The sequence below is a fragment of the Malaclemys terrapin genome, chromosome 10 (genome assembly GCF_027887155.1).
Source record: "Malaclemys terrapin pileata isolate rMalTer1 chromosome 10, rMalTer1.hap1, whole genome shotgun sequence".
In the NCBI taxonomy this organism is placed as follows: domain Eukaryota; kingdom Metazoa; phylum Chordata; order Testudines; family Emydidae; genus Malaclemys; species Malaclemys terrapin.
The window spans coordinates 5,643,285-5,667,755 of record NC_071514.1 but is presented as its reverse complement, the minus strand read 5'-3'; the positions used below and the strand labels follow the sequence as shown (position 1 = coordinate 5,667,755).

The window sequence follows — 24,471 nt, the reverse complement described above, 5'->3', positions numbered from 1 at the left end:
ATTAATTCAACTTTAAATACGTTAATTCTACAGCTCTATTTACGTTAAACCTGAATGAAGCACTTCAGCTCCACCCCTTAGATGCTTGCTACATAAAAGTGCACTTAAAAAAAAAACCTCAAAGCTGCCTAAAATTACAATACAAATTAAATCACACTTGCAGGCCTTATTCCAAGATTATCAACATAATTGTGGATGGTTTTCACTGGCCTCTAACTCAGTTATTGCATAAACAAAAAATTGTTACTTGTACATGTGGTTTTAACCTGATTACTGGAACCTCTGAGGGTATTTATAACATACTAATGGAAAGGAGACTCCTGAAGAGCCTTGCTGCCACTATCAAAATTAATATGAAGCTAAATGTAATATTGTTTGATGATTGACTTCAATAAAGCACGAAAGGATTGTCATCTAAAGAAACAATTTCTTTGGGGAGGCTTTCAAAGGCAGAAAAGGAAGTTAAACACCCAGTTCCTACAGAGTCCATTTCACTTCAACTTTATTGTATTAGTATACTATCAACTCAAAAAAATCTATTCTAACTTAATTTTCAATGAAGTTTTTCAAGCTTTTAATGCTTACTCCCTTCCCTAAAATAAAAATTTAATTGAGTTTATATAGTCTGACCTTGTCCCTTCAACAGAAACGTAACTTCCCCTAAAACAGGGGAATAAATACATAGCACTTGTTGTAGGAGGCAAAAATCCTTTAAAAAGATAACCAGAATTATCAAATACCCCCCCCTTGACCACAGAACGCTTTAACAATTGTAAATCTGAAGCTACTTAACTTCTTGTCATGTGATTTTCTCATGACTTAAGCACCATCAATTAGTAGAGTATGTTTAGAGCACATTTGATTGACAAATTTGTGCCATAGAGAATTTGTGGGCCATCATAATGTTATGTAGAGAATATTTTTCAAATTTGGTTTCCAAAATTTAATAACTTTCAAGGTGCTGTATAAAATAACTTACTAAAATACAAGCATTTCATAACATGAAGTATTGTTACAAAATGCTTCAGAAGAGTGAAGATGGTGAATGTTCATACTGAGCAAGAAGTTCCTGACACTGAACCATCACTTGTGTTCTATAAAAAAAAAAAAATTAACAGGATGTAAAAAAATTTATACAAACTCAGGCTTTCAAGACCCAGGTAAGTTAAGCTTGAGGAATGTCAATTGTAAAAAAAAGTCACTTCATAGTATAGTTCCAAGAAATTAATGTCAATATTTTCACTGATACCTTTTGTCACTTTAGAAAAAGCGAGTTTAAAAAAAACAACAACAGTTGAAATGCAGAGTAGTTGTGCTCCTTTCCTGAATAGTAGCTGTTTTCTCTGACACCTTAAGAGCTGATATCTGCTTTTTTACCCAGGGAAACAGATTAATTTTGTCCAGCTACATTGATGTCACGAATAAGATTTCCACAGAACGTCCGGGGGGGGAGTGGGGAGAGAAGTCAATGACACTTGAGCACATTAAGATATCTGGGTCTTTCTAAAACATCATTGTATCCAGACAAAGTTATTTGATTTCTTCTGCACATTTAAGTTGTATATCTTTGTCCACAGCTTCACTATCAGCAACTTCAGCTTCAGCGGCTTGAATTTCTACTTCTGTCAGGTCATCCTGAGCCTCCATTGTCTTAAATTCTTCATTTGGCTGGGTGGCAGACAGATCTATTTAAAAAAGTAAAACATTACTGCCTATGATATCAAAGTACTACAGTTTCATTTACCTCTGAGCCACCCTCCTCAAGGATTCAGGACAGTCACTAATTTGGAATCTGTGACCAGCAAAGATAATTGTGCATAGGGTTTTGTTAGGAGATGGATAAAGATGCAGCAATCAGCACTTTTTTTTCCTAAAATGTAGAAAGGAAATTATCAGTTATCCCTAAGGTAGAAGTCTAGCTGCAGGTAGTAAAGCAGGGATCAGCAACCTTTGGCATGTAGCCTGGCGGGGTAGGCCGTTTTGTTTACCTGCCACATCTGCAGGTTCAGGCCGATCACAGCTCCCACTGGCCGTGGTTTGCCGCTCCAGGCCAATGGGGGCTGCGGGAAGCGGCATGGGCCGAGGGATGTGCTGGCCGCATCAACAACTCAGTAGTATTAGGAGAAAATTGACTGTTGATGCCACAGAAAAAGCCCTTAGCTATACAAACCGGGCATTTTATGGAAAAGGCAATGCAAGTTCTTGACTCAAAAGCTTACAGGTATTCAAGAGCAACATATTCTTCCACCAATTAAAAAGAATTAGCAAAAGATAGAAGTAGCACACATTTCATTAATGTGCATAGCTATTATAAAAATGTCTAAACCTCAGATACTCCAAGGTCTGATGTTATTCAAATATATCTAGAAGTAGCAGACTTGCCAAAGAGAACAACATGGATCAAGATATTGAAGAAGAACTTGAGACTATACCACATATGAAAAGCGGTAAAACTCCAGGGGCTGGTCTACACTACCATTGTAAATTGATCTAACTTACGCAAATTCACATAACTGAAGTCGACATAGTTAGATCCACTTATCGCGGTGGCTACACTACGCTGTGACAATGGCAGAGTGTCTCCCGTTGACTTCCCTTACGCTTCTCGGGCAGATGGTGTACACAAATCAATGGGAGAGTGCTCTCCCATCGATCTAGCGCAGGGGTCGGCAACCTACAGCACACGAGCCGATTTTTAATGGCACGCAGCTGCCTGCTGGGGTCATATCATTTATCTAAACTAAATATTTCCCTAAAATTTAGTATCTAAAGAAATCCATGACTTTGGAAAAGCATCTGGATTTAAACTAAGTTATATCAGATCTGAAATGCTAGCTATAAATTTGCCAGATTGTGAGAAGTCCCATTCCTCCAGAAAACATTTGGGTACAAATGGGCAATAAATTCTAGGATACACCTGGGAATTCAAATCTCAAACAATCCAGAAGAGCGCTATAAATATCAAACCTCTACTTCAGCAAATGATGCAGGAAGTATGCAATTTCTTGGTTAGGAAGAATAGACAGGCAAAATGAACATTTTGCCAAGGATATCTTTCTTATTTCAAAATCTTTCTATAATAATCCCAGATAAAACCCTAGCAGGAATACAGAGGGTGATGATAGATTTTATGTGAAATAAGAAAAGATTAAGAGTGAGTGCACATACTTTGTACAGACCAGAAATATTCTATGTTACTATCAAGCCAGCCAGATCAAAGCAGTACTGGTTTGGGGGTACTCTAACCCAGCCAAACACTGGGCCTTTACACTGCCACAATTTTCTTGTTCAATAAACATTGCTAGGCTACCACAGATTAATACAAAATAATCACACCTTCCAGAAATGTATACACATCCTTTAGCAAAGGCTACTCTATGGGTTGAGCTAGAACTAGAGAAGAAATTATTTTCTCTTGCTAATGACATCTGTTGCTAATAATCCAGATTTTAACCCAAATTGCAAACCACAGTGATTTGAAAACTGGGAAAGTCACAGAATACAAACAGTTGACTAGCTATTAAGCAAAAAAAAAAAAAAAAAAAAAAAAATTGAGATTAAAACTAACTTTAACTGGCACACACTCCTATGTCAAGGTTTCTCAACCTTTTTCTTACTGAGCCCCCCGCTATAAAAACTCCACGGCCCAGCTGTGCCACAACTGTTTTTCTGTACATAAAAGCCAGGGCTGGCATTAGGAGGTATCAAGGAGGGCAACTGCCCAGGGCCACATGCCACGGGGACACCACAAAGCTAAATTGTTCTGGCTTTGGCACCTGGTGGTAGGGCTTGGGGCCCCAGGCTGCAGTCCTATGCAGTGGGACTTCGGTTTTCTTCCCGGGGCCCCAGAAAAATCTAATGATACTCATACTTGGTGGACCCCCTGAAACCTGCTTGCGGCCCCTCAGGAGCCCTGGACCTCTGGTTGAGAACCACTGTCCTATGGTACCCAGTACTTTCAAGTTAGGCATTATGTTTCTCAACTTTCTAGAAAAGCTGTTTTATAGACAGCTAACTTTAATAGAAACAATGGCATCTGGACAAAAAAAAAAAACTAATTTACATCACCTTTTCAGACAACTTTCCTAACAAAAAAAAGAAAAAAAAAAAAAGAAAAAAAGTCCATATGACATGCTGGGAATGGATCTGTACAGACTAATCACATCAGAGGAATGGGGTCTCATCTACAAAAAAGGACCAGCAAACTCAGTCTGTAGCATGATAAAATGTATTTGAGATACTGTTTCAGCGGTACCCTCACACCCATCAGGTTAATAGATGGATAAATTCTGGAGAAATTGTGGTGAAAGATTTTTATGCACAGCTGGTGGACATGTCTAGCCAGAGAGTACTGGGATGCAATTTGTAACCAAATATCACAAACAATTGGATACTTATTACCAATTTATCCTTTGATAATCCTCCTGGGGCTTCCTAGTGGAAATAGTCACACACAAGAAAACGAAGAATTATCTTATCTACTACTAGTAGGCTATTGATAGCCTCCCACTGGGAGAAGGGAGGGCAAAATAGTGAACTCTAGAGGAATGTTTTTAAAATGTGGGAGATGGTTGTTATAGGAAAATTATACACAGCAAGATAGAAAGAAGACAGATATTTGGTTACCACTCTAAGTACAGTCATTGGGGGGAAAAACATACCTGTCCAATTTTTTTGAATATTAACATTTGATAGACAGACCTGATTTGTTAAATGTGTAATGAGAGATTTTCACTCCATCTAATAAAAATCATGTCATGGGTAGTGTCAAGATATTCACTCTAACTGTGATCTGTTATAGATCACCAGATCTCTCTATATTACTGTATAATGTTTCTCTAAGCAAAAGCTCACTGTTGTAATGGTTGACCTATAGTCTCCGATAATTACATAGCTAGAATCTGTAACCCTGTTAAAACGTCCTAAAGAAAAGAAGAAAACCTAGCTCCAAAGAGGCTTTTTGAGCCTGCCACTTTCTAATAGGAAGTTAGAGGTAAGACTAGAGGCATCCGAAGAAGTGAGGTTTTTACTCACGAAAGCTTATGCCCAAATAAATCTGTTAGTCTTTAAGGTGCCACCAGACTCCTTGTTTTTTTTTTTTTAGAGGTAAGACTACTGGATCTGCCTCTAATGTGTATCCATTACATCATCATTTAACCTCTCTGCTGTATCAAGAAGAACCACATTAGTCACGTTATCTTTAGAAACATGAAGACTAGAAACTCCCCCCTCCAATATGCAAGTTTAATTGACAGGTAACTTTCCCTGAGGAGGGGCTTATCTGTGTGGTTTTCTGAATGGTTAATCTCAACTGCAATACAGTGAAAGCTCCCAACTTTGCACAGATAAAGGTTAAATTCTGGAATATAGAAAAATCTCAGTGAACAGTTAGGTGTCTACTGCTCCATACAACCACAACCCCCTAGAAAATTAGCTGCTTTTTAAAATATATTTTTAAAGCATGTCCTGTTCTCTTCTTTGGTTTGAGGGTGTGGGCTTTGAAATTAAGCTACGAACATTACTCGTCAGCATTTAAATTGCAAAATTCTGTTACTATTTACCATTTTCTTGTGACTGACTGTTAAATTGCATCTTTGCCTGTCTTCTTTCCAAGGCTAGTTGCCGGTTCCTCTCAATTCTTCGCTGTTGCTCCTCTGTTAAGGCAGTACTTGAGTGAGAATCAAATTCTTCCTTCACATTTTGAGAAAAGGGGTCTAATTCTTCTTCAGGAGACATTTTGAGCCCATTATTTCCCCCTCCACTACCTGTATAAAAAGGCATGAGCAAAAACCATCAGCACTTTTGAAGCCAAAGCTTTACTACTAGTGAAACCAAAAGTTTCAATGTAGATCTAAGACCGTAAAAACATGTTAGAAAGTACATTTAAAGTTGTAAATACTAGATTGGTAGCTAGAGATAATTCACTGTTTAAACTGAGGCTAGATGGTGGCTCCCTGATTTCTATGAAATCTGTATTTTTTATCCCTGGAATACTAACAGTGTTGACTAGCACCAAATAGACCATATTAAAAAAAAAAAGTTTAGATTATAGGACTGGAAGGGACCTCGAGAGGTCATCGAGTCCAGTCCCCTGCCCGCATGGCAGGACCAAGTTCTGAATGTACAGGGTTTTTTGTGGGTTGTTTTTTCTGTTTTTGGCTGCACCCTTGTACTTGAAGGTTTGAGGTGAATCAGAGGTAGGACAAAGGGCTTGTCTTCATATAACAGTCTTGCAGTGCTGCAGCTGTGCTGCTGTAGCACATTAGTGAACATGCTACTATGGCAACAGGAGAGCTTCTCCCATTGGCGTAATTAATCCACCTCACTGAGAAATGATAGCTATGTGAACAGGAAAAGCTCTCCCACCAACATAGTGCTGTCTACACTGGGGGGGAGAGGGAAGGGGGTGTTGGTATAACTATGTCACTCAGGGGTTTGGATTTATATACCAATATAAGCCTGTAGTGTAGGCCCTGGCCAAAGCAACACATTAAATCCTTGTTAAAAGGTCCAAATTCTCTAAGGTGCCACATTTCCCGTTGGTGCAGAAAAACGGAAGGTTAGAACTGACTGATTCTCTGATGCTGGGAATCAACAGGACACATGTTCAAATACATCTGTTAATTTAGCTGTCTTTAAAATGCATAAACAGTCACTCTTTAGAACTCCTCATTATGTTGCTACAAATAGGGAATACATATCACCATGATTGCCATATTTTACAATATTCAAAATGGAGGTAGAGAAATTGAGTGACTTGCCCAAGTGCACAGAGAAGTGCTCCAAGGCAGTGAGATGCAGAAAATGTTTTTGAATAGAATTTTCAAGCTGACTTCAGCCAAGAAATTGCTCAAATTTTTCCAACTACTTCTGAAAATTCTCTATGAAACATCTCTCTTTGAAATCTGAAAACTGGTCTACACTAGGAAATTAAGTCAGTATATTTACATCGCTCAGGGGTGTGAAAAATCCAGACATCTGAGTAATGCAGTTAATGACTTTACACCCAACGTAGACTGCGCTAGGTCGACAAGAGAATTCTCCGGATGATCTAGCTACCACGGCTCAGGGAAGTGGATTATCAATGGTCAGGAGATCCCCTCCTGTTGGTATAGGTAGTAGTGCAGCTGTGCCCTGAGACATCTATGACAGAGGTATAATTGGTAGTGCCATTAGTCTTAATCTCTTTTTGTTGTTTTTTTTTTTTTAAAAGAAAGCATCTTGATTTTATGAATGTCAATTTTATGAACAACCAGTAATAAAAACTATTTCCCCCCAATTTGGGGGGAGGGGAAGGAAATAAGTCACATAAATGTGTTGTTGAAAAACAAGTCAACATCCCTGCACGTTCTGATACCTTGAGAACTGCTTGGCATTGGTTTGAAGGACAAGAAGAAAACGATGCAGTGCAGCATCCTACTGTAATTTTGAGTTGTTCAATTTTGTTAAGTCCTCAGTTTGTAAAATTGGTGTTCTACTATAACATGATTTTAAAAACTAGTGTATGGAGCCATCGCACAGAAAGTCTGATAACTAGACAGACTCTGTCGGCAGGAACCATATGTTTTAATGTACGTGGCTGCTTAGGGTTGCATTATATTACTAACAAATACAACCAACAGAAAATACAGCCACATTTATGTAGTTGCACTAATGTCTCACACAGGGTTTGAACTCATGTCTCCTGCATGTCTCACAAAATATTTGATCACAAAGCTAGTTAGCTTTTTCTCAGCACTATTTTTCATGGCACTGAGTCACCTGAAAGTATGAACAGTGTCATTCACACATTGTCCTATGATCTTTTTTTCCAGAAACACTGCAATGAAAGTGTGATTGTTACAAAACACTGTCTGTATATTAACATCTGCGTTCTCTAAAGCTTTTTTGCATTTAATGACAAAATGGTCTATGGACATGTTTTTTGTGTCTATGCTATTCAGTAAGATACCTCATATTTGCACATGATCAACTAAAATAAATAAATAAAATAAAATAAGCCTCACTATTTTTCTAGTATTAACTCTTGTGCTTATAGTTTGTATGTCTTGGATTTACATGCCAACGTTGTTCCATTGTCACATGGAGGAGAAGCTACACAATATTAATATATCCTTCCCAAAATGAAGTAGATAAACTGGGCTACAATAAGGATTTGCCCCAGTAACAATATCTCCCTCTTCAGGCTGACTCGCTGTGGGACAATAAGGAGGCCAGAAGACAAAAAAAACACCCAACATGAAAAGGAACAAGTATAAAAAGAATTGACTGAGAAGAAGAGAAAGAGGACTGCAACCTTCTATGGACACGGTGATTTATGAATGGTGTAGCTCCAAGACATCATCTAGACTGGAGATTTGCCCAGATTATAGTCACTGGTATAGAGGCAACAGTGCCTGATCACTAATCCAGTCAGCTCCCCATGGTAACTAACACCTCATCTAGATAATTTACAACTACTGAAGAAAGTTCACAGCACAGCCTAAACAGATTTTATCCACAATGAAATAAGCAGACAGAGAAGGTAGTAATATGTTTCACTAGTTCTGCCACAAAATGATCATAGAGAAAAAGGGAAAGATTTCTTACTGCTTGCTCACCATAAGCAATGAGGACCCAAGAGAAAACTGTGGTCTGTTACTTCTCTCTAGTGTTACAATTTCTTTCACAACACTAATTGAATCCAACTCATTTTTCATGCAAGGAAAATATTTTTCCACAGACTAGTAATAAAACTACTTTCTGGTTCATCTGAAGCACTATTTGATTATATAAAGAACTGCTGCATTAGCCACTTCAAAATTCCCTATTGCTTTTTTTTTTTTTTTTTAAATGGCAGGATCTTGAGATAGTGGAAAGAGTTAAAAGGAGTAGTAAGTATACAGACAGCTAAATACAGTAGTGGCAGCAGACACCAATAAGTATTGTTAACAAGAAAAGAATCATCAGATAGACTGACTGCTCTGTTAAAATGGGAAAACTTATACATACATAAATCACTTGATGTACTTAAAGAACCTTCTATTTCCTATCAATCACAGACTCGTAAACTGCAAGAGCACTTCAATTCTGCACCTCTATAGGTGAAGTGGAACCCTAATGTTAATTTTATGTCAAAATAGAAAGTTTCTTGAAGGCTCTAACAACTCAAACCTTGTTGATGTCCTGCTTTTGGGTTAACTTATTATCCACTACCTATTTTCCAGCTGAGAATGGATAATAAGATGTTGAGAAACTTCTCCTTTACTGAAAGCTACTCATCTCTAGAGATATATATAGCCTGATCAGGATGTAGAGGATAGACTTAAATTTGATCAAAGAAAATTTAGCATAATTCTGTAAGTCTTCTACAGAGGCATGTTATTAAAAGAGAGGACCAGATAATCCTAGGAGGTTTCTTTTTCCCCTGTACAAGGATGCAGATGTGTTATTTTTCCATTGTACCTTATTTTTTCATTGACTGTGAAAGCTGAGAACAAGTTAATTTTTAAATAAACTACTGGAACAGGCTGCAGAAAAGCATACATGCCTTCATTACTTGTAAAATCTTCATGTAAAATTGGAAGATCAAGTCTAATTCGCTTTAAGCAGGTCTGAAATGAGAAGAGATGCTATTTATTACAGATTAATGTTTTCACCAAAACATCTTTGCACTATTTCACAGTAAAACAATAGTTACATAAAGCTTAATGCAAAACCTGAAACTTCATTGGTAAACTTATATACAACTGAGAATACAGGGTGTAATCACAGGGCTTCCTGCCACCACACCAGGCACGCACACCTTTACTAACATTTCAATCATTGATGTCCTGCATAGTCCAGAAGGAAGAAAACCACATTGGGGCGCTAGGGAAAAGAAAATCAGCTATATGGTATGCTTCCTTCCATTTACTCACCTCTCTCACACCTACATCGGAATGGAAGAGAAGCTGAACTTGGCAAAAAATTTTAGTATAACTTGTGGAAGTTAATACCAAATTAATTCCTACAGCACTTGATCTTCCCCTGCCTTTCCCCAAACCCGAGATGCTGCAGAGTGCCACAATGGACTGGCAGTAAATAGCATAGTTACTGGTCTTGCCATACTGATGCAGCTTGAAGCAAGAACTGCGGGGTCTCTGGCTTCCACTTCTTTTTTTTGCTCACCCTTAACCAATTCCACTATGCTACACCCTTGTCAAAACTTGAGAGATTTTCAATTACTTTGTTCCCCTCCATATGCTCCTGTGTTAGAAGAGATGGTTACGAGCCTTTGTATGTATTAGACCAGGTCAGATAAAATTTAACATTGACTCACAAATCAGCTTTAGCAATATTACCTGAAAGTCTCCAACAACCAGGCTAAGAGAGGAATTGAAGCATATTTTACTTTTAGCCAATAGCAGAGGAAAGTAGACAGATTGTTCACAATTGCTTTTTTTGTTAGGCTTTGGGGAGTAAAAGTTTTCCTACTCAGGTCTCCATTCACGGTTGTCTCATGGTCTGGTCATAGGATGATGATGCTATTTTCGCCTGTGACGTATCATCTCTTTCTGGGTGATGGTAAAGTGTTTAACTCGCTGCTAACCCGCTTTCACCCTCTTTTCCCCTCCCAGGAAGGTCAGTGCCTTTCTTCACAGTTCCTTACAATCCTCGTCTCTGTTTGGGCTGAAACTGCGCGCTTAGAAGTTTTTTTTTCTGTGTTCCCCATCTTCCCTTAAGTAATGCAGGAAACAGCACATCCACTAAACACTCTGCTGCAGATGTAAATGTAAAAATCAATTCCTGCACTCCAAAATAACTTACTTTGGTAATAAAAGATGCACCTACAAGTTACAGCATGTTCTCTGAAATATTGTGTTTCGAATGAAAGGTAACGCATAATGCACTCCTAAATAATTTATTCAACAACACTGATTGAGATTTTTACTTCAATTAAATGAACATGTGCATTTAATTTAATGAATTATTTAGGAGAGCATTATAACTTGTCTTCTTTTTGCACAGTATTATCCTCCCAAACTCTGCCACTTGTACAATATGGTATTTGTAACAAAACAGAAAAGACATGACTAGCACTTACTTGAACTTCCTTTTTATTTCCCAAAGACTCTACTCTCTCCATGAAATCATCAAACTGCAGTTTCGGAAACAGCCTATGAGCCCAGTGTTCCACGTGTCTTAAAAGTGTCTTCAAGTCCTCTGTCTGACATAAATAAAAGACATGCAATTCCAACAGTTGGATAAATATGCAAATTTTAGAGTGAGAAGCATTTTCAAAGACACTAGCATTCGGTTTTTGCAAGGCTGAAAGTCTCCTGGAAACTGAACAGGTAAGTATATCAGGTGATCTTACATTGTACTAGGTAAGTTCATGATTGCTATTATGGGCTATTACAAAAGAGCATAGCCAATCTATAATAAGAATGGTGATCAGCATTCAGATACACACCTGCCTGGACTTTAAAATCACCTTTTCAGAAACCTATAAACTGAAAATTTTTGTAAACAAAAGCTCTTAAACAGAACAGAAAAACAAACAAGTGGTGAAAGATTCATTGTGTCAATTGTGACAATCATGATCCAGACACACCAAGCAGAAAACAGAAGGTTTAAAAACCCCAAAAAGAGCAGATGAAGAAACTGATTGCCTACTGTATTATTATACCATGCAAGTGTATTGAGTAAAGTCTTATGAAAGCTTGGAATTTTCTGAACTTGATGATCATGAGGTATGTAGATTCTGGTTATGAAACTGCACATTTAGGCATACATACATATATGCTCATAATCTAGATTACAAATTCACCAGCACCTCACAGAAGGAAGGGGCATTTCCCAAGGCTGGTAACCTGGTATTTACACAAAACAGCTTCAAGTAACGACCACTGTCCAGCCAGGAAGAGACAATGGTAGATTACTGGGGCTAATAGAAAGATATTGAGACATCCTGGCTCTCAAGACAAGAGAGGATTTTTTCCACACTCTAAATAAATATGTATCATCCCAGACTGAAGGAAAAAGTATTTTAAAAGCAGGCTTGCAATTGAGGTTTTCATCCAGAAACTGAGGGACAGTCATTTGGCCAGTAATGTCAGCAAAACGCTGGATTGTCCCTATGGCTAGAGGTACACTGGGAAACTGTTCAAAGGCAATCGGTAACTTGTATTAGAAAGGGGATTTTATCTTATATGGAAGTGTAAAGCCTAAAGTTGCATCTTTTTTATTATACAAGTTACACAGTAATGTTTACTCTTCCTTCCTATTTCATCTCTGAATCTGTGGCTTTTCTATTAAATCAACCTTTAGTTTATTTTTACTCCAAGTAAACTGTGGAAACTGTGTTCCCCCAAAGTCAGCTGATAACGGAGGGGCTAGACTCATACCTTCAGGGCTGATGAACCAGAGGGGAACAATCAGAGGTCTGGTAGTTAAGAACTCAGGGAGGATGGATTTGGGGAGACTTGGGAATAGAAGGGCTGTTAGTGTCACCCTGCAAGAAGTAACTAGGTTAGTAGAAGTCAGGGTGAGACTCTGTGCTTGTGAGCAGGTGGCTCGTGTCAGGGATCTGAGCAATAGTAGCACAGCATTAAGGGACCCCAAGGTTATGGGGCGGGTGATAACAGAATCCCTAACTAGTGGGTGAGCCTTAAAACCATCACAAAAATAGTGTAACATTATCAGTGAAATAAGTACAAGAGTTAAATATATTCATTTTTAAATCATCCCATTCTAGCAAACATTTCAGAACAGATCCTTAGTTTTGTCCAAGTCCTTTTCACTACTGTTGCTGTGATACAAAGAATTTAAAATGACCTCAGACAGCTTTACCCCAAACGCTTTTCCCACCACTTCAAGTGGAGGATCATGTGCAAGGGGAGACCATAGCACACAGCACTTCAGCTGATCCGCTAACAATGGAACATTCCAACTCAGTGTCATTTAGAATGGCTCTCAAAAAAGCTAAGTACATGCAATGTTGTAGCTAAGATTTTACAAAGTCAAGGAATTTGGTGGTTCCCATAGCAATCATGCCAGTCCACATACATAGTATGTTCTATTCTAGTCACGTTAATTTATTCTTTAAGATTAAAAATTAAATTACAGCTGTTGTGGGAACGATAACTTTGAATTTCCTGGTACTTTCCTAACCTTTGTATGTGTAAAACTTAAACCACAATGTTATTAAGGTAAGTTATCAAACTATTCAAGGACACTAACAATATTTGTTGAGGACAGAATAAGCAGTCTTATTACCCTCCCAAAGTTTAAAAACAATCGTTCTGTGGGCACATTAAAAATCACACAATAAAAGTTCCACCAGAATGGTTCTAGTTTGGAAAATTAACTAGAAATGGTTTAAGGTCAGGATGCATTTTTCCAATCATATTTTTTCAACTGATGTAGCTTAATATGATTGAAAAAGCACCATCAAGATGCATTTGAAATAGCGTTAGCTGGCCCTATTTTAGTCTAGGGTGAAGTCTTTACACATTTTTAGAAAGTAATATTTGATTTAGTTCTAGAGTTATACTTCACTCCTCCCAATTACCAAGAAAGAAAGAAAGAAAGAAAGAAAGTAAACCTTTCATCTAAACTATGTTCCTAAGAAACAGGATAAGAATTGTTCAATATTTCTTACCTCATGTCCTTTACCCTTAAATTTTGCATTATCAAATACATGTCGCAAGGCTGGAAGTCCTCTCTCTGAAATTAACCTGTGAATATGAAAAATGTCCTGAGTTAATATGGTTTTCAACTTTTTTTTTTTTTTTAAAACAGTTATTCAGCTAGAAATTCTAAAGCTTACTATTTGTGATATTTTTATTAGGGCTGTCGATTAATTACAGTTAACTCACGCGATTACTCAAAAAAATTTAATCGTGATTATTCGCAGTTTTAATCACACAGTGAATAAATGTCAATTGGTATTCTATTGTTTAACAGTGAGATTAATCGCACTGTTAAACAATAGAATACCAATTGACATTTATTAAATATTTTGGATGTTTTTCTACATTTTCAAATATATTGATTTCAGTTACAACACAGAATACAAAGTGTACAGTATTCACTTCATATTATTTTTATTACAAATATTTGCACTGTAAAAATGATAAAAAATAGTATTTTTCAATTAACTTCATACAAGTACTGTAGTACAAACCCTTTATCGTGAAAGCGCAACTTACAAATGTAGATTTTTTTTTTTTGGTTACATAATTGCACTCAAAAACAAAACAATGTAAAACTTCAGAGCCTACAAGTACACTCAATCCTACTTCTTGTTCAGCCAATCGCTAAGAGAAACAAGTTTGTTTACATTTATGGGAGATAATGCTGCCCCCTTCTTATTTACAATGTCACCTAAAAGTGAGAACAGACATTCGCATGGCACTTTTGTAGCCGGCATTGCAAGGTATTTACGTGAGATATGCTAAACACTCATATGCCTCAATCAGGATCAGGGCCCACATTGTACAGTGCCTAATACAAACATGTAATAAGAAACAGTCCCAGCCCTAACAATTTACAGTCTATGTGGAAGAGAGAGGATGGCCAGTGCTAGTATACAGATAACCAAAGGTTAAAATTGAATGCTTCCAAGACACCAAACTATGATATCCTAGAATAACATTTAGTATACTTAAAAGACACATCTTCACAATATAGGGATTCATCTCTGTTTACTTTCTCACTTAAAAATCAGTTTCGCATGCAGAAGGAAATAGTTTTCTACTCCTTAACAATGCTGCCTAACTCCTACAAATATAATTTCAAGAGCAAGAGTTTGAATATCTATAAAAATCAGATTTTACTGCACTTCACAAGACTGTGGATAACACCCGGAAAATATCAGTCTGAAGTCTCATTTTGAAGGATTTCCCAATTTAAAAAAAAAGTCAGAAGAAATGTTCCTAAGGCAGGCTGAAATTTGAAGTAATCTGAAGGACGGACAAAAGATATTATAGAGACAAAAATGCACTCTCATATACGACACTTTACCAATAAAATAGTTTTCATGTCCCAAAGCGCTTACAATAAAAGTATGACTTCGGATAACAGCACTATAAAGGTAAATGAAGAACAAAAGGATCAGGTACATTCCGCAACAATAAGCTAAATATATTCATCTCTAACATCCACAACCTAAAACTTGGTAATGACCAAGTGGGTAATGTAGAAACAGATAAACTCCCTAAATCAATTTCTGCCAGGCAGCCACACAAAGATTATTATTTTTTTAAACACTGAAATCATCACCTGTACATAGGAACATTGTGCAACAAATACCTTTGAGCATCTAATTTAGGTATCGGCCTTTTAATTGCTTTCTGTGTAGACACAGTAGAATCCTTCGTTTGGGATGGTTTATTTCCATCTTGCTCTGACAAATAGAACACAACATACTATAAATCTATAATGCAATGATACCAACAATCATTACTCAAATTAATGTTTTATACATCTTTATGTTCTACTCATATCTTACTGGCTCTACCAGTTACCAGTTTTCCTCTGAATGTTTACAGTGCACATTCTGTATATGTTACTGTGAATAACTGATCCTTGTATGTTCTCTCCTTCCCTTCCCCCCAAATCCACTTTTTTATAAAGTGTTTAAAAAGAAAAAGGAATATTCTTGATATCTTAGAAGAATGAGGTTTTTTTTTATTTGCCAGAAAAGATATTTCCCATCTTAATGAAAAGCTCTACTTTTAAAATTTGTACCTTAGTTTGTTAATTGTAACCAATACATTGTGTGTGCTTTAACAGCAAAAATCAAGGCTATAAATTATAACTATGGTGTCAGGAATCCTTCAGGATTTGGGGGGGGGGGGGGAAGGGAGGCAAAACTTTCTCAAGTGCCCTAAGCCAGTGTTTCCCAAACTTGGGACACCGCTTGTGTAGTGAAAGCCCCTGGCGGGCCGGGCTGGTTTGTTTGCCTGCCGCGGCGGTGGCCAGCACATCCCTCAGCCCGTGCCGCTCCCCGCAGCTCCCATTGGCCTGGAGCAGCAAACCACGGCTAGTTGGAGCTGTGATCAGCTGGACCAGCGGACGTAGCAGGTAAACAAACCAGCCCGGCCCACCAGGGGCTTTCCCTACACAAGCGGCATCCCAAGTTTGGGAAACACTGCCCTAAGCCAATGGTATTCAGCTTTTTTCATTTGCAGACCCGTAACAAATTTCGAATGGAGGTGTGGACCCTTATGGAAATCTTAGGCATAGTCTGTAGACCCCTACTGCCCTAAACAGATAGTGATTAGTTCAAAACTGAATGAAAAGTAGGGATGCTGACCAGAGCTACCTGAATAATGGCCATGCCACTTACATTTTAGAGAGTTATAGTAGAATAACCAACAAAGTAATACTTTAAGGCAGATCCATGAACAAAAACCCGCTGATTTCAACAGGACTATGTGGTCATGGGGTCCATCCTTAACAGTTCTCATCACAAGACTAGGGTCAATGTTAATCAAATTTATTACAGTAATACTTAAGGGCCAACCAAGAATGGTGCCCCATTATTGTAGGCACTGTACAATCTGTACACAAATTCTTATATTACATGCTTTATTCTCTGAAGTTCAGAAAATTCAAGAGTTAGGAAACTCATTTTCACATATCAACGTTAGTGTGCTTATCCAAACCAATCTATTCCTAATCAATAAGTGTTCTACTTTTATTCTAAAAAAAGATGTAAACCAAGAATCAAGGAATGCATACATAAAATCTAATATTTGAGAAATCGAAATTTAACATTACTCATAGTCAAAGTATACCATCTTTATATACAACAACTATCCAGTCAACTTATTTGGCTATCAGATATTCAAGTCTTGCAAATTTTTAAAGGAAGAATAAACGAGCTACCATAATGAGTCAGACCATGGTCCATCTTGCCCAGTATCCTGTCTCTGACAGTGGCCCATACGAGAGCCTCAGGAGGCAGTTATGGAGTGATCCACCAATCTTCTGCTCTTGGCTTCTCGTGGTCAGAGGTTTAGGGTTGCCCCAAACATGTGGTTGCATCCTGATCCTCTGGACTAATCGCCATTGATGGACCTATTCCTCATTAACTTATACAGTTCTTTTTTTTAACCCAGTTATACTTTTGGCCACAAATATCCCACAGCAACGAGTCCCAAAAAGATTATTTGTGTGAAAAAGTACTTCCTCTTGTTTAATAGGTAGCAGGTTTAATACAATTTCTTAAAAGGTAAACAAAACTTCTCTATTCACTTTTTCAAAATCATGAATGGAGTGATAGGCCTCTAACATATCCCCATCCTTAGTCATCTCTTTATTAATCTGAACAGCCCATAATCATCTTTGTTGCCCTTCTCTGACCTTTTCTAGTTCCACTGTATACTTTTTGAGATGGGGCAACTAGAATTGGATTGTATTCAAGATATGGGTACACCACAGATTTATATAGTGGCATTATGATGTTTTGTTTTATTTTCTAGCCATTTCCTAATAGTTTCTAACATACTGTTAGTCTTTTTGACCATTGCTGTGCACTGAGCAGAAGTTTTCAGAGAAATATCCATGGTGACTCCAAGATCTCTTTTTTGGGTTCTAACAGCTAATTTAGAATCCACCATTATATATGTACAATTGGGATTTTTTTTTTTTTTTCAAATGTGCTTCACTTTGCACTTATCAGCATAGAATTTTATCTGCCATTTTGTTTGTTGTCACCCAGTTTTGTGAGATTTGCCCGTAATGCCTCACACTCTGCTTTGGACTTAACTATCCTTATTAATTTTGTATCATCTGCAAGCTTTGCTACTTTCCTGTTCACCCCCTTAAAATTAAAATATATCCTGAAATACTTGATATGGATTAAGAAAAATCCTATTATTACAACCTGTTATGCTTAGCACACTTATTTGGCAGAATGTTACAACTTCTGTTCCATTCAAAAAAAGTAACACTTTGCAATGTGTGTAAGTATTTTATTACTGATAATCTGAAGCAAGTGATGTTCACTGACTATTTTGTTTCAGTGTTGTAGTATTCATTCCTTTTCATTGATATTACAAGAATATAGATTTTTTTCAGAATAAAAAAAAAGTATATTGAAAGACCTATTTTGTTTTACAGATATTTTGATGGGGTGTGTACAATACAGAAAATGTTTCCTTCCCCTGCAAGGTTTATCATGCACAATCAGGTCCAATTTTAATTTACAGAAGCAGGAGAAAAAAATTCTAATCAATTTTAGATAACTAGAATTTTATAAACCAATTTAACAGAATATGACACTAACATCACAGTTTCATAGTATTTCAATATATATGCTGTAATACAAATTATTTAGTTCTAGAAGATATGCACCTTCATTGGTGAGGGCTCCTTCAACATCATCTCTCCCTGTGGAGGAAGGAGGTGGAAGAGGTGGAAATGTTTCATCTTCTGTATCATCATACTCAGGAAGATCAAACAAGTTGTTTGCTAATGGATCTATCATCTTCACAGTTAAGCTTTTTCCCCTAAAGAAGAGGATATTAAGAAGTTGCACATCTTTTGTCTGAAGATACCTGCATTTTATGAAAAATATGTTTGCCAGTTAACATGAGGGATACAAAATATTAATTAGTCCAGGAGATTAAAAGGATGGAATACTTACACAGATAATGAAACTGTTTAGTCAATTTATGGGACATAGACAGGAGGGCTGGTCAAAAATTGCCCATCAAAACAGTTTGACAAAAATATTGGGTTGTTAACTAAACTATTTTATGACACGTGTCTGCTTTCCATGGAAAACATTGACTTTGTCAAAAAAACAAAATCACCCTGGGGTAATTTTGATTGGCCGGGGGGGGGGGGGGCGGGGGGGGGGAATAATATCCAACCAGCTCTAACATAAATCTTCGTGCTTCAAAGTATAGTTTAACCACAAATTAACTGAGCTAGAATAAAACCTTCCCCTGTCGCCAAGCTATTCCATAATGACCCATTATGAGAGGGGTGGGGAACCTACAGCCCGCGGGCCGGAAGCCCCGAACCTCGGCTTGCCCTACTGCGGGGGAAGCAGGGGTTACCAGGCCGTTAAAAGTCCGGTCGGCTCCGCACAGCTCCCGGAAGCAGATGGCATGTCCCTGCAGCCCCTAGGAGCAGGAGCGATCAGGGAAGCTCTGCAGGCTGCCCCCAGCGCCAACTCCGCAGCTGTGGGGGTGCACCACGCAGAGCCTCTTGGCTATGCCTCTGCCTAGGACATAGCGGCCGCTTCTGGGAGTGGTGAGGAGCTCCGGCAGGCAGAGAGCTTGCCTTAGTCCTGCTGCCAACCAGGAGCCACCTGAGGTAAGTGCCACACGGCTGGAGCTCGCACCCTGAACCCCCTCCCACACTCTAACTTCCTCCTAGACCCCACACCCCCACCGGTAGGAACCCCCTCCCTAACTCCTTCCAAGAGCCCTCACCCTAAGCCTCCTCCCTCACCCCAATCCCCTGCCCCAGCTGTGAGCCCGCACCCCAAACCCCTCGGCCCCAGCCCCACCTAGGGTGACCAGACAGCAAGTGTGAAAAATCAGGTGGGGGGTATATGGAGCCTATATAAGAAAAAGAAAAAGACCCAAAAATTGGGACTGTCCCTATAAAATTAGGACATCTGGTCACCCTAGCCCCAAACCCCTGCCCCAGCCAGGAGTCCCCTCCCACACCCTGAACCCCTCATTTCTGCCCCCCCCCCAGAGTTTAGGGGAAGCCCCCAGTCTCTACACCACCGCCTGGGCTGGGTGTGGCCTGCTACTGATTTTTTTCTGTGGGTCGGGGGCCCTGATAGAAAAAAAAAAGTTCCCCACTCCTGCATTATGAGGATTTTAGTGCTTTCCTCTGAAGCAGTTGGTCCAATGCTAGAAACAGGTTGGACAGGCCGTCAGCTTGACCCACTCTGGCAGTTCCTAATGTCCCCAAAACTAGAGAGCAAAATAGTTGGCCTCCGATTTCCTTCAGTTACAGGCATCTTGATCGGTACCAGCAGCAGCAGGCGGCATCTCCAGGCATGGGTGGCTGCTAAGACTACCCGTGTCCCTTTTACATGGATAGCTCAGTGGTTTGAGCATTGGCCTGCTAAACCCAGGGTTGTGAGTTCAATCCTTGAAGGGGCCACTTAGAGATCTGGGGCAAAAATCTGTCTTGGGATTGGGCTTGGTTTGAACAGGGGGTTGGACTAGATGACCTCCTGAGGTCCCTTCCAACCCTGATCGTCTATGATTCCCTGCCGGGGGTCAGCAGGCTCCGGACCGGGCTGCGTGAGGCGGGCGGGCAACACGTTCAGCCCCGTCCCTCCTCAGCCGAGGTGCCCCAGAGATCCCACTCCCCTCTCGCCCCCAACCAAGGCAACGGCGCTGCCGCCTGGCCCGGAGCTCGCCTGGGTGCAAAGTACTAACGAGCCGGGCTCCCGGACCGCTCAGGCCCCTCCCCGAGGGAGCCGCGCCAGCCAGCCCCACCCGCCCCAATCGGGGGGAGTGGTGCTTGCCCCACCCGCGGAGGAAGAGCGGGGTCTGAGAGGACCGAGCCCCCATGGGAAGGGGGGGGAAGGTACCCGAGACCCTTCCCCTGACAGAGCCTCCCCGAGGCGACCCCGCTGGGCAATGGGGAGCGAGGGAAAGGCGCTCTGTACCTCAGGGCCGGCCGGCCCCAGCCTCAGCCTCGCACGGGTCCCTCCTCCACGTCCCGGCGGCTGGAAGGCAACTGCAGCGCGCCCGCCGCTCGCATGCTCCCGCTCCCCGACAGGCCATTCACACGGCTGGAGGAGTAACGAGGAAAGACCGCGAGAACACGGGCCTGCTCGCGACCCCTGCTCTTCCCGTCAAAGCTTAGCGCGCCTCCCGCGCTCAGTGATGAAATCTCGCGAGCGTTCAAAAACACCGCGCGCGGCGCGCTCTCGCACCGCCCCTTTGTGCTTAGGCCTCTCTTGGCGCCAAAAATCCCAACCCAACGGCCTCGCTCGCTCGGTTTGAGGGACTTGGCGCGTGGTGAACCACCGCGGCTTCTCCCTCAGCTCTGCTCAGTCACTAACAATTCGCCTTTTTGAATGACGCCTCACCTTAGCATTGTGTTGTTCTTGGAGACCCCTTATAGTCCTGAGTCATTCATTAAAAATCGCTAATTGATCAGTTAATTCAGTAATTAAGGCTGATGGAACCAAATTAAGTAGGGTTAGGGTGACCAGAGGTCCTGATTTTATAGGGACAGTCCCCATTTTTGGGTCTTTTTCTTATATACCTATTACCCCCCACCCCCTGTCTTGATTTTTCACACTTCTTGTCTGGTTACCCTAAGTAGGGTTGCGACCTGGCACATTAATCATTAGATGGCTCCCCCCATAATGTTTGACAGGACCCTGTCAAGGGCATGACTCTGCTGGGCACCGCTGCCCTAGAGCAGCCAGGGGAATGGCCCACTTGCCTGGCCTTAGTTCTCTGAAGTTCTGCAGTCTACAACAAAGGGTCTTATGGAATTACCTGTGTCTGTGAAGTTTGATGCCACATGGGGGAGGTGCATAAATCAGAAGCTAAGGATGGCTCCATTTTACAGTATTGCCAACCCCAAGCATTCAAAAATTAAAAGTCAAGCCTGCCAAAGATCATTAGCTTTGTTCCGTAATACCCTGTGAGCTCTTTTTATTTTCCTTCTGGGTTTTGAGCCTTTTGGTCAGTCTCAGGTCTTGGTTTCATGCATTTTCCATAAGTTGAGGGCTAGGAATCCGCCCTCCCCCGCAAAAAAAATGATCATATAATGACAGGCTTTCAGGACTTGGGGCTTTAAGGAATACATAAGTTGCTGTGAGAGTTAACAACACTGCATCAAATATAATACAATATAACTGAGCTACACTTAAAAAAATAGGATTGAGGTTTTATCATATAGTTTACCATGGGCTGCCTATGTTGCCAGAATCACAAATAAAAAGTCACTTTTCAGTAGGTCTCAGAAATGTAAATTGCAAGCGAAAAAATCATTTTCTAGTCTGTCTTTCATATTTCCATACAAATATGAGATAAATCTTGACAATACATTTATCTGATAATTTATTTTATTCTTAATATGACAAGTAAAACAACTCACTTTTCAATGAAGCAAAATAACATTTCTATCAGTTAAACTAATTTTACATCTGATACAGTAAAACTATTTCATCACCAACTGCAGGAACATAATATATAGGCAAGAATGTATGCAAAATACTAAGCAGACTATTTGTTTAGTAGCTGTTTGAAACTATTAAAAGTCATACATGTTTGTCAGCATTCCTGTTTGCATTTATTTCTCTGCTTTCTAGATATCGTGTCAAATCTCTTTAATTTACTGCAGCTCACTAGTTTGAAAAGAAATATAGCCAAAGAAATATTAATAGTAACATGGCAAGTGTTGTGCTTACCAATCAAAATACATAACACGCTTTACATAAAAATGTGTACATATATAATAACTAATTCACATTTAATGTTGGTTTCAGTAATGACATGTGAAAGGAAGCATAATTACAGAAAATAAAAATTTCATAAGCCATAGTAATACTGCTCTTTGTACTACAAATTAATAAATAAAAATAATAACAACATCCCTATTTACACATTAACAGAAAATCTCCACAAAAGAAGGAATCACATGAATAATTTATATGTGGTGGGTGAAATGTGAATACATTGTTGATTCAAAAGTGTTACTGTGTTGTATCTTTTTCTTGAGGTTTTCTTCAATTTGTAATATATTGTTGCCTAAGAATTAATTGGTTTACTTAGGCTCCGCTAATTAAGGGGTATATCTTTGATTGTGCCAAAGGTGGAAAAATTGTTTTTCCAACCATTTGCTTTTAAGTAGTGTGAGGATATCTTGATTTATTCAGAGCCTTGTCTACACTAGAAAACATTTATAATAATTTCTCGTAGTTCCTAATACTGATACAGCTGTATGAGGTTAGCAACACCAGGATCCCTAACAGACAGCTCCTTGGTATTGGGAGCTGTTTTCAGTACCATATTAATAGTGTTCCCTGTTTTCAGTTTTTACCAATTTCTAGCGATAAATTATCAGTTTTTTTGTTAAAGGATTCAATTTTTACTGATTTACATCTGTTTATTAATCCATTCAGTATTGTTTGGGTACTTATTTTTGTTAAATACTAATGCTTTACGTGATTGTTGTGTCCTGCAGCTCCGAAATTGAAGCAGTTTCACAGAAAAACACACAACACATATATGGTGGTGGTTGGAAAAATCAAACAGTGTTAATATTGTGTTATGCTGCTCACCTATTTCTTTGCATCCATTTAGTGCAGCGCTGAATTTAATCAATCATGGGGTGAAAACGCAAATTTGTGTCTGAATGCCCATAAGAAAATCCCAGTGTAGGCAAAGCAGTTGTTTTCACATATATTAGCTAGTGAAGTAAACCCAGATTCCTTGCTAGCAGTTACCTTGACCTGCTCATGCATGTAAAACTATAAACTGCCATTTCCACACTAGGATTATACCAAGCGTTAGTTACCACATTAGTTTACACATGGTTAAAAACTACCTTTTTACATAGTGTGGAAAATGCCCTCAGGTTTCTGGGCAGATTTGATGGCACGGTCTGGTACAACTTGGTGCATATTTTATTGTCTTATTAACCTTTCTTCACAGAAATCATAATATGGCCCTTTGTTTACCTTGGTTATTAAAACAGGTAGCAGGGACACCTGCCAGCACACTCTATTTTGGAGGCATAGTCCTTACTTTCATTAATGTCCATTTTCTATACATGCCCTATTTATATATTTTTTTAAATATTGGCAAACATGCCCATTTCTGTTTTGGCTTTTTTAAAGAGTTCTCATATACTTCTATCATAAACATTTTCTTCAAACTCAATCATTTTTCTTACATGTTAATGGTTTATTTTTAAAAAACAAGATGCATATATGAAAAAGATATCAAAAATTTATATAATTTTAGTTTATGTTTTAAGAAAAAATGCATTTTAAAATCTGTTGGAGTTTTTTCAGAAAGGGTTAGCAGATTTGGAGCCAATTCCGATCTCAGTTACACTGATGTAAATTGATTAATTATAGTCTAACTGGTCTGAGAGTCACTTTGTGGTGCTAGATTCTGCTCTCAACACATTGCTGTAATTCTGGAGCAACTCTTTTAAAGATAGATTAGTGTAATTCAGAGTGGAATCTAGTCTACTGTATGTCCAACAGAATTTAAAGTTTCAGTGACTTTTAGCACTAGGCCTAACAGACTGGTTTAGCTAAATATTTTTGCTAATTACTTGACTATTGACATCTTGGTAAATTAGAGACCAGTTCTTCAAACCTTTACTCCCATGAGCATTTTTATGCTAGTAATTCCACAGAAATGTGAGATTATGTATCTGCGTGAAGATTTACAGGATTGGACCCTCATTTATTGCATTTTTGAATGTCATTAACAAGTAAGAGTTAATAAATTGGTCTTGTTCCTGTAATCAGATCAAGGCAGAGTCCTA

General features: G+C 39.1%; 1 protein-coding gene and 1 non-coding gene across 2 annotated transcripts; both read right to left on the bottom strand.

Annotated features, from left to right (window-relative positions):
• Positions 1-485: 485 nt before the first annotated feature.
• On the bottom strand, positions 486-18,526 carry TIPIN (TIMELESS interacting protein). Its single transcript, XM_054041409.1, has 7 exons — positions 18,328-18,526; positions 15,277-15,370; positions 13,625-13,700; positions 11,066-11,188; positions 9,526-9,593; positions 5,562-5,761; positions 486-1,685 (listed from the first exon to the last, which is right to left on the bottom strand). The coding sequence occupies exons 1-7, from the start codon at positions 18,458-18,460 to the stop codon at positions 1,531-1,533; spliced, it is 849 nt and encodes a 282-aa protein (XP_053897384.1). The 5' UTR covers positions 18,461-18,526; the 3' UTR covers positions 486-1,530.
• Positions 7,500-7,635, bottom strand: LOC128845013 (small Cajal body-specific RNA 14). The gene has a single exon (XR_008446600.1). It is a non-coding gene; the product is annotated as a small Cajal body-specific RNA 14 (non-coding RNA).
• Positions 18,527-24,471: the final 5,945 nt, after the last annotated feature.

Excerpts from the sequence above, each read along its gene's own strand:
- TIPIN (XM_054041409.1), bottom strand. The coding sequence starts at position 18,460 with ATGATAGATCCATTAGCAAACAACTTGTTTGATCTTCCTGAGTATGAT. Across the intron at positions 15,371-18,327 it reads AGGAGCCCTCACCAATGAAG|AGCAAGATGGAAATAAACCA; the intron begins GTGCATATCTTC and ends TCTATTTGTCAG. Across the intron at positions 9,594-11,065 it reads GAAATAAAAAGGAAGTTCAA|ACCTGCTTAAAGCGAATTAG; the intron begins GTAAGTGCTAGT and ends TTCTCATTTCAG.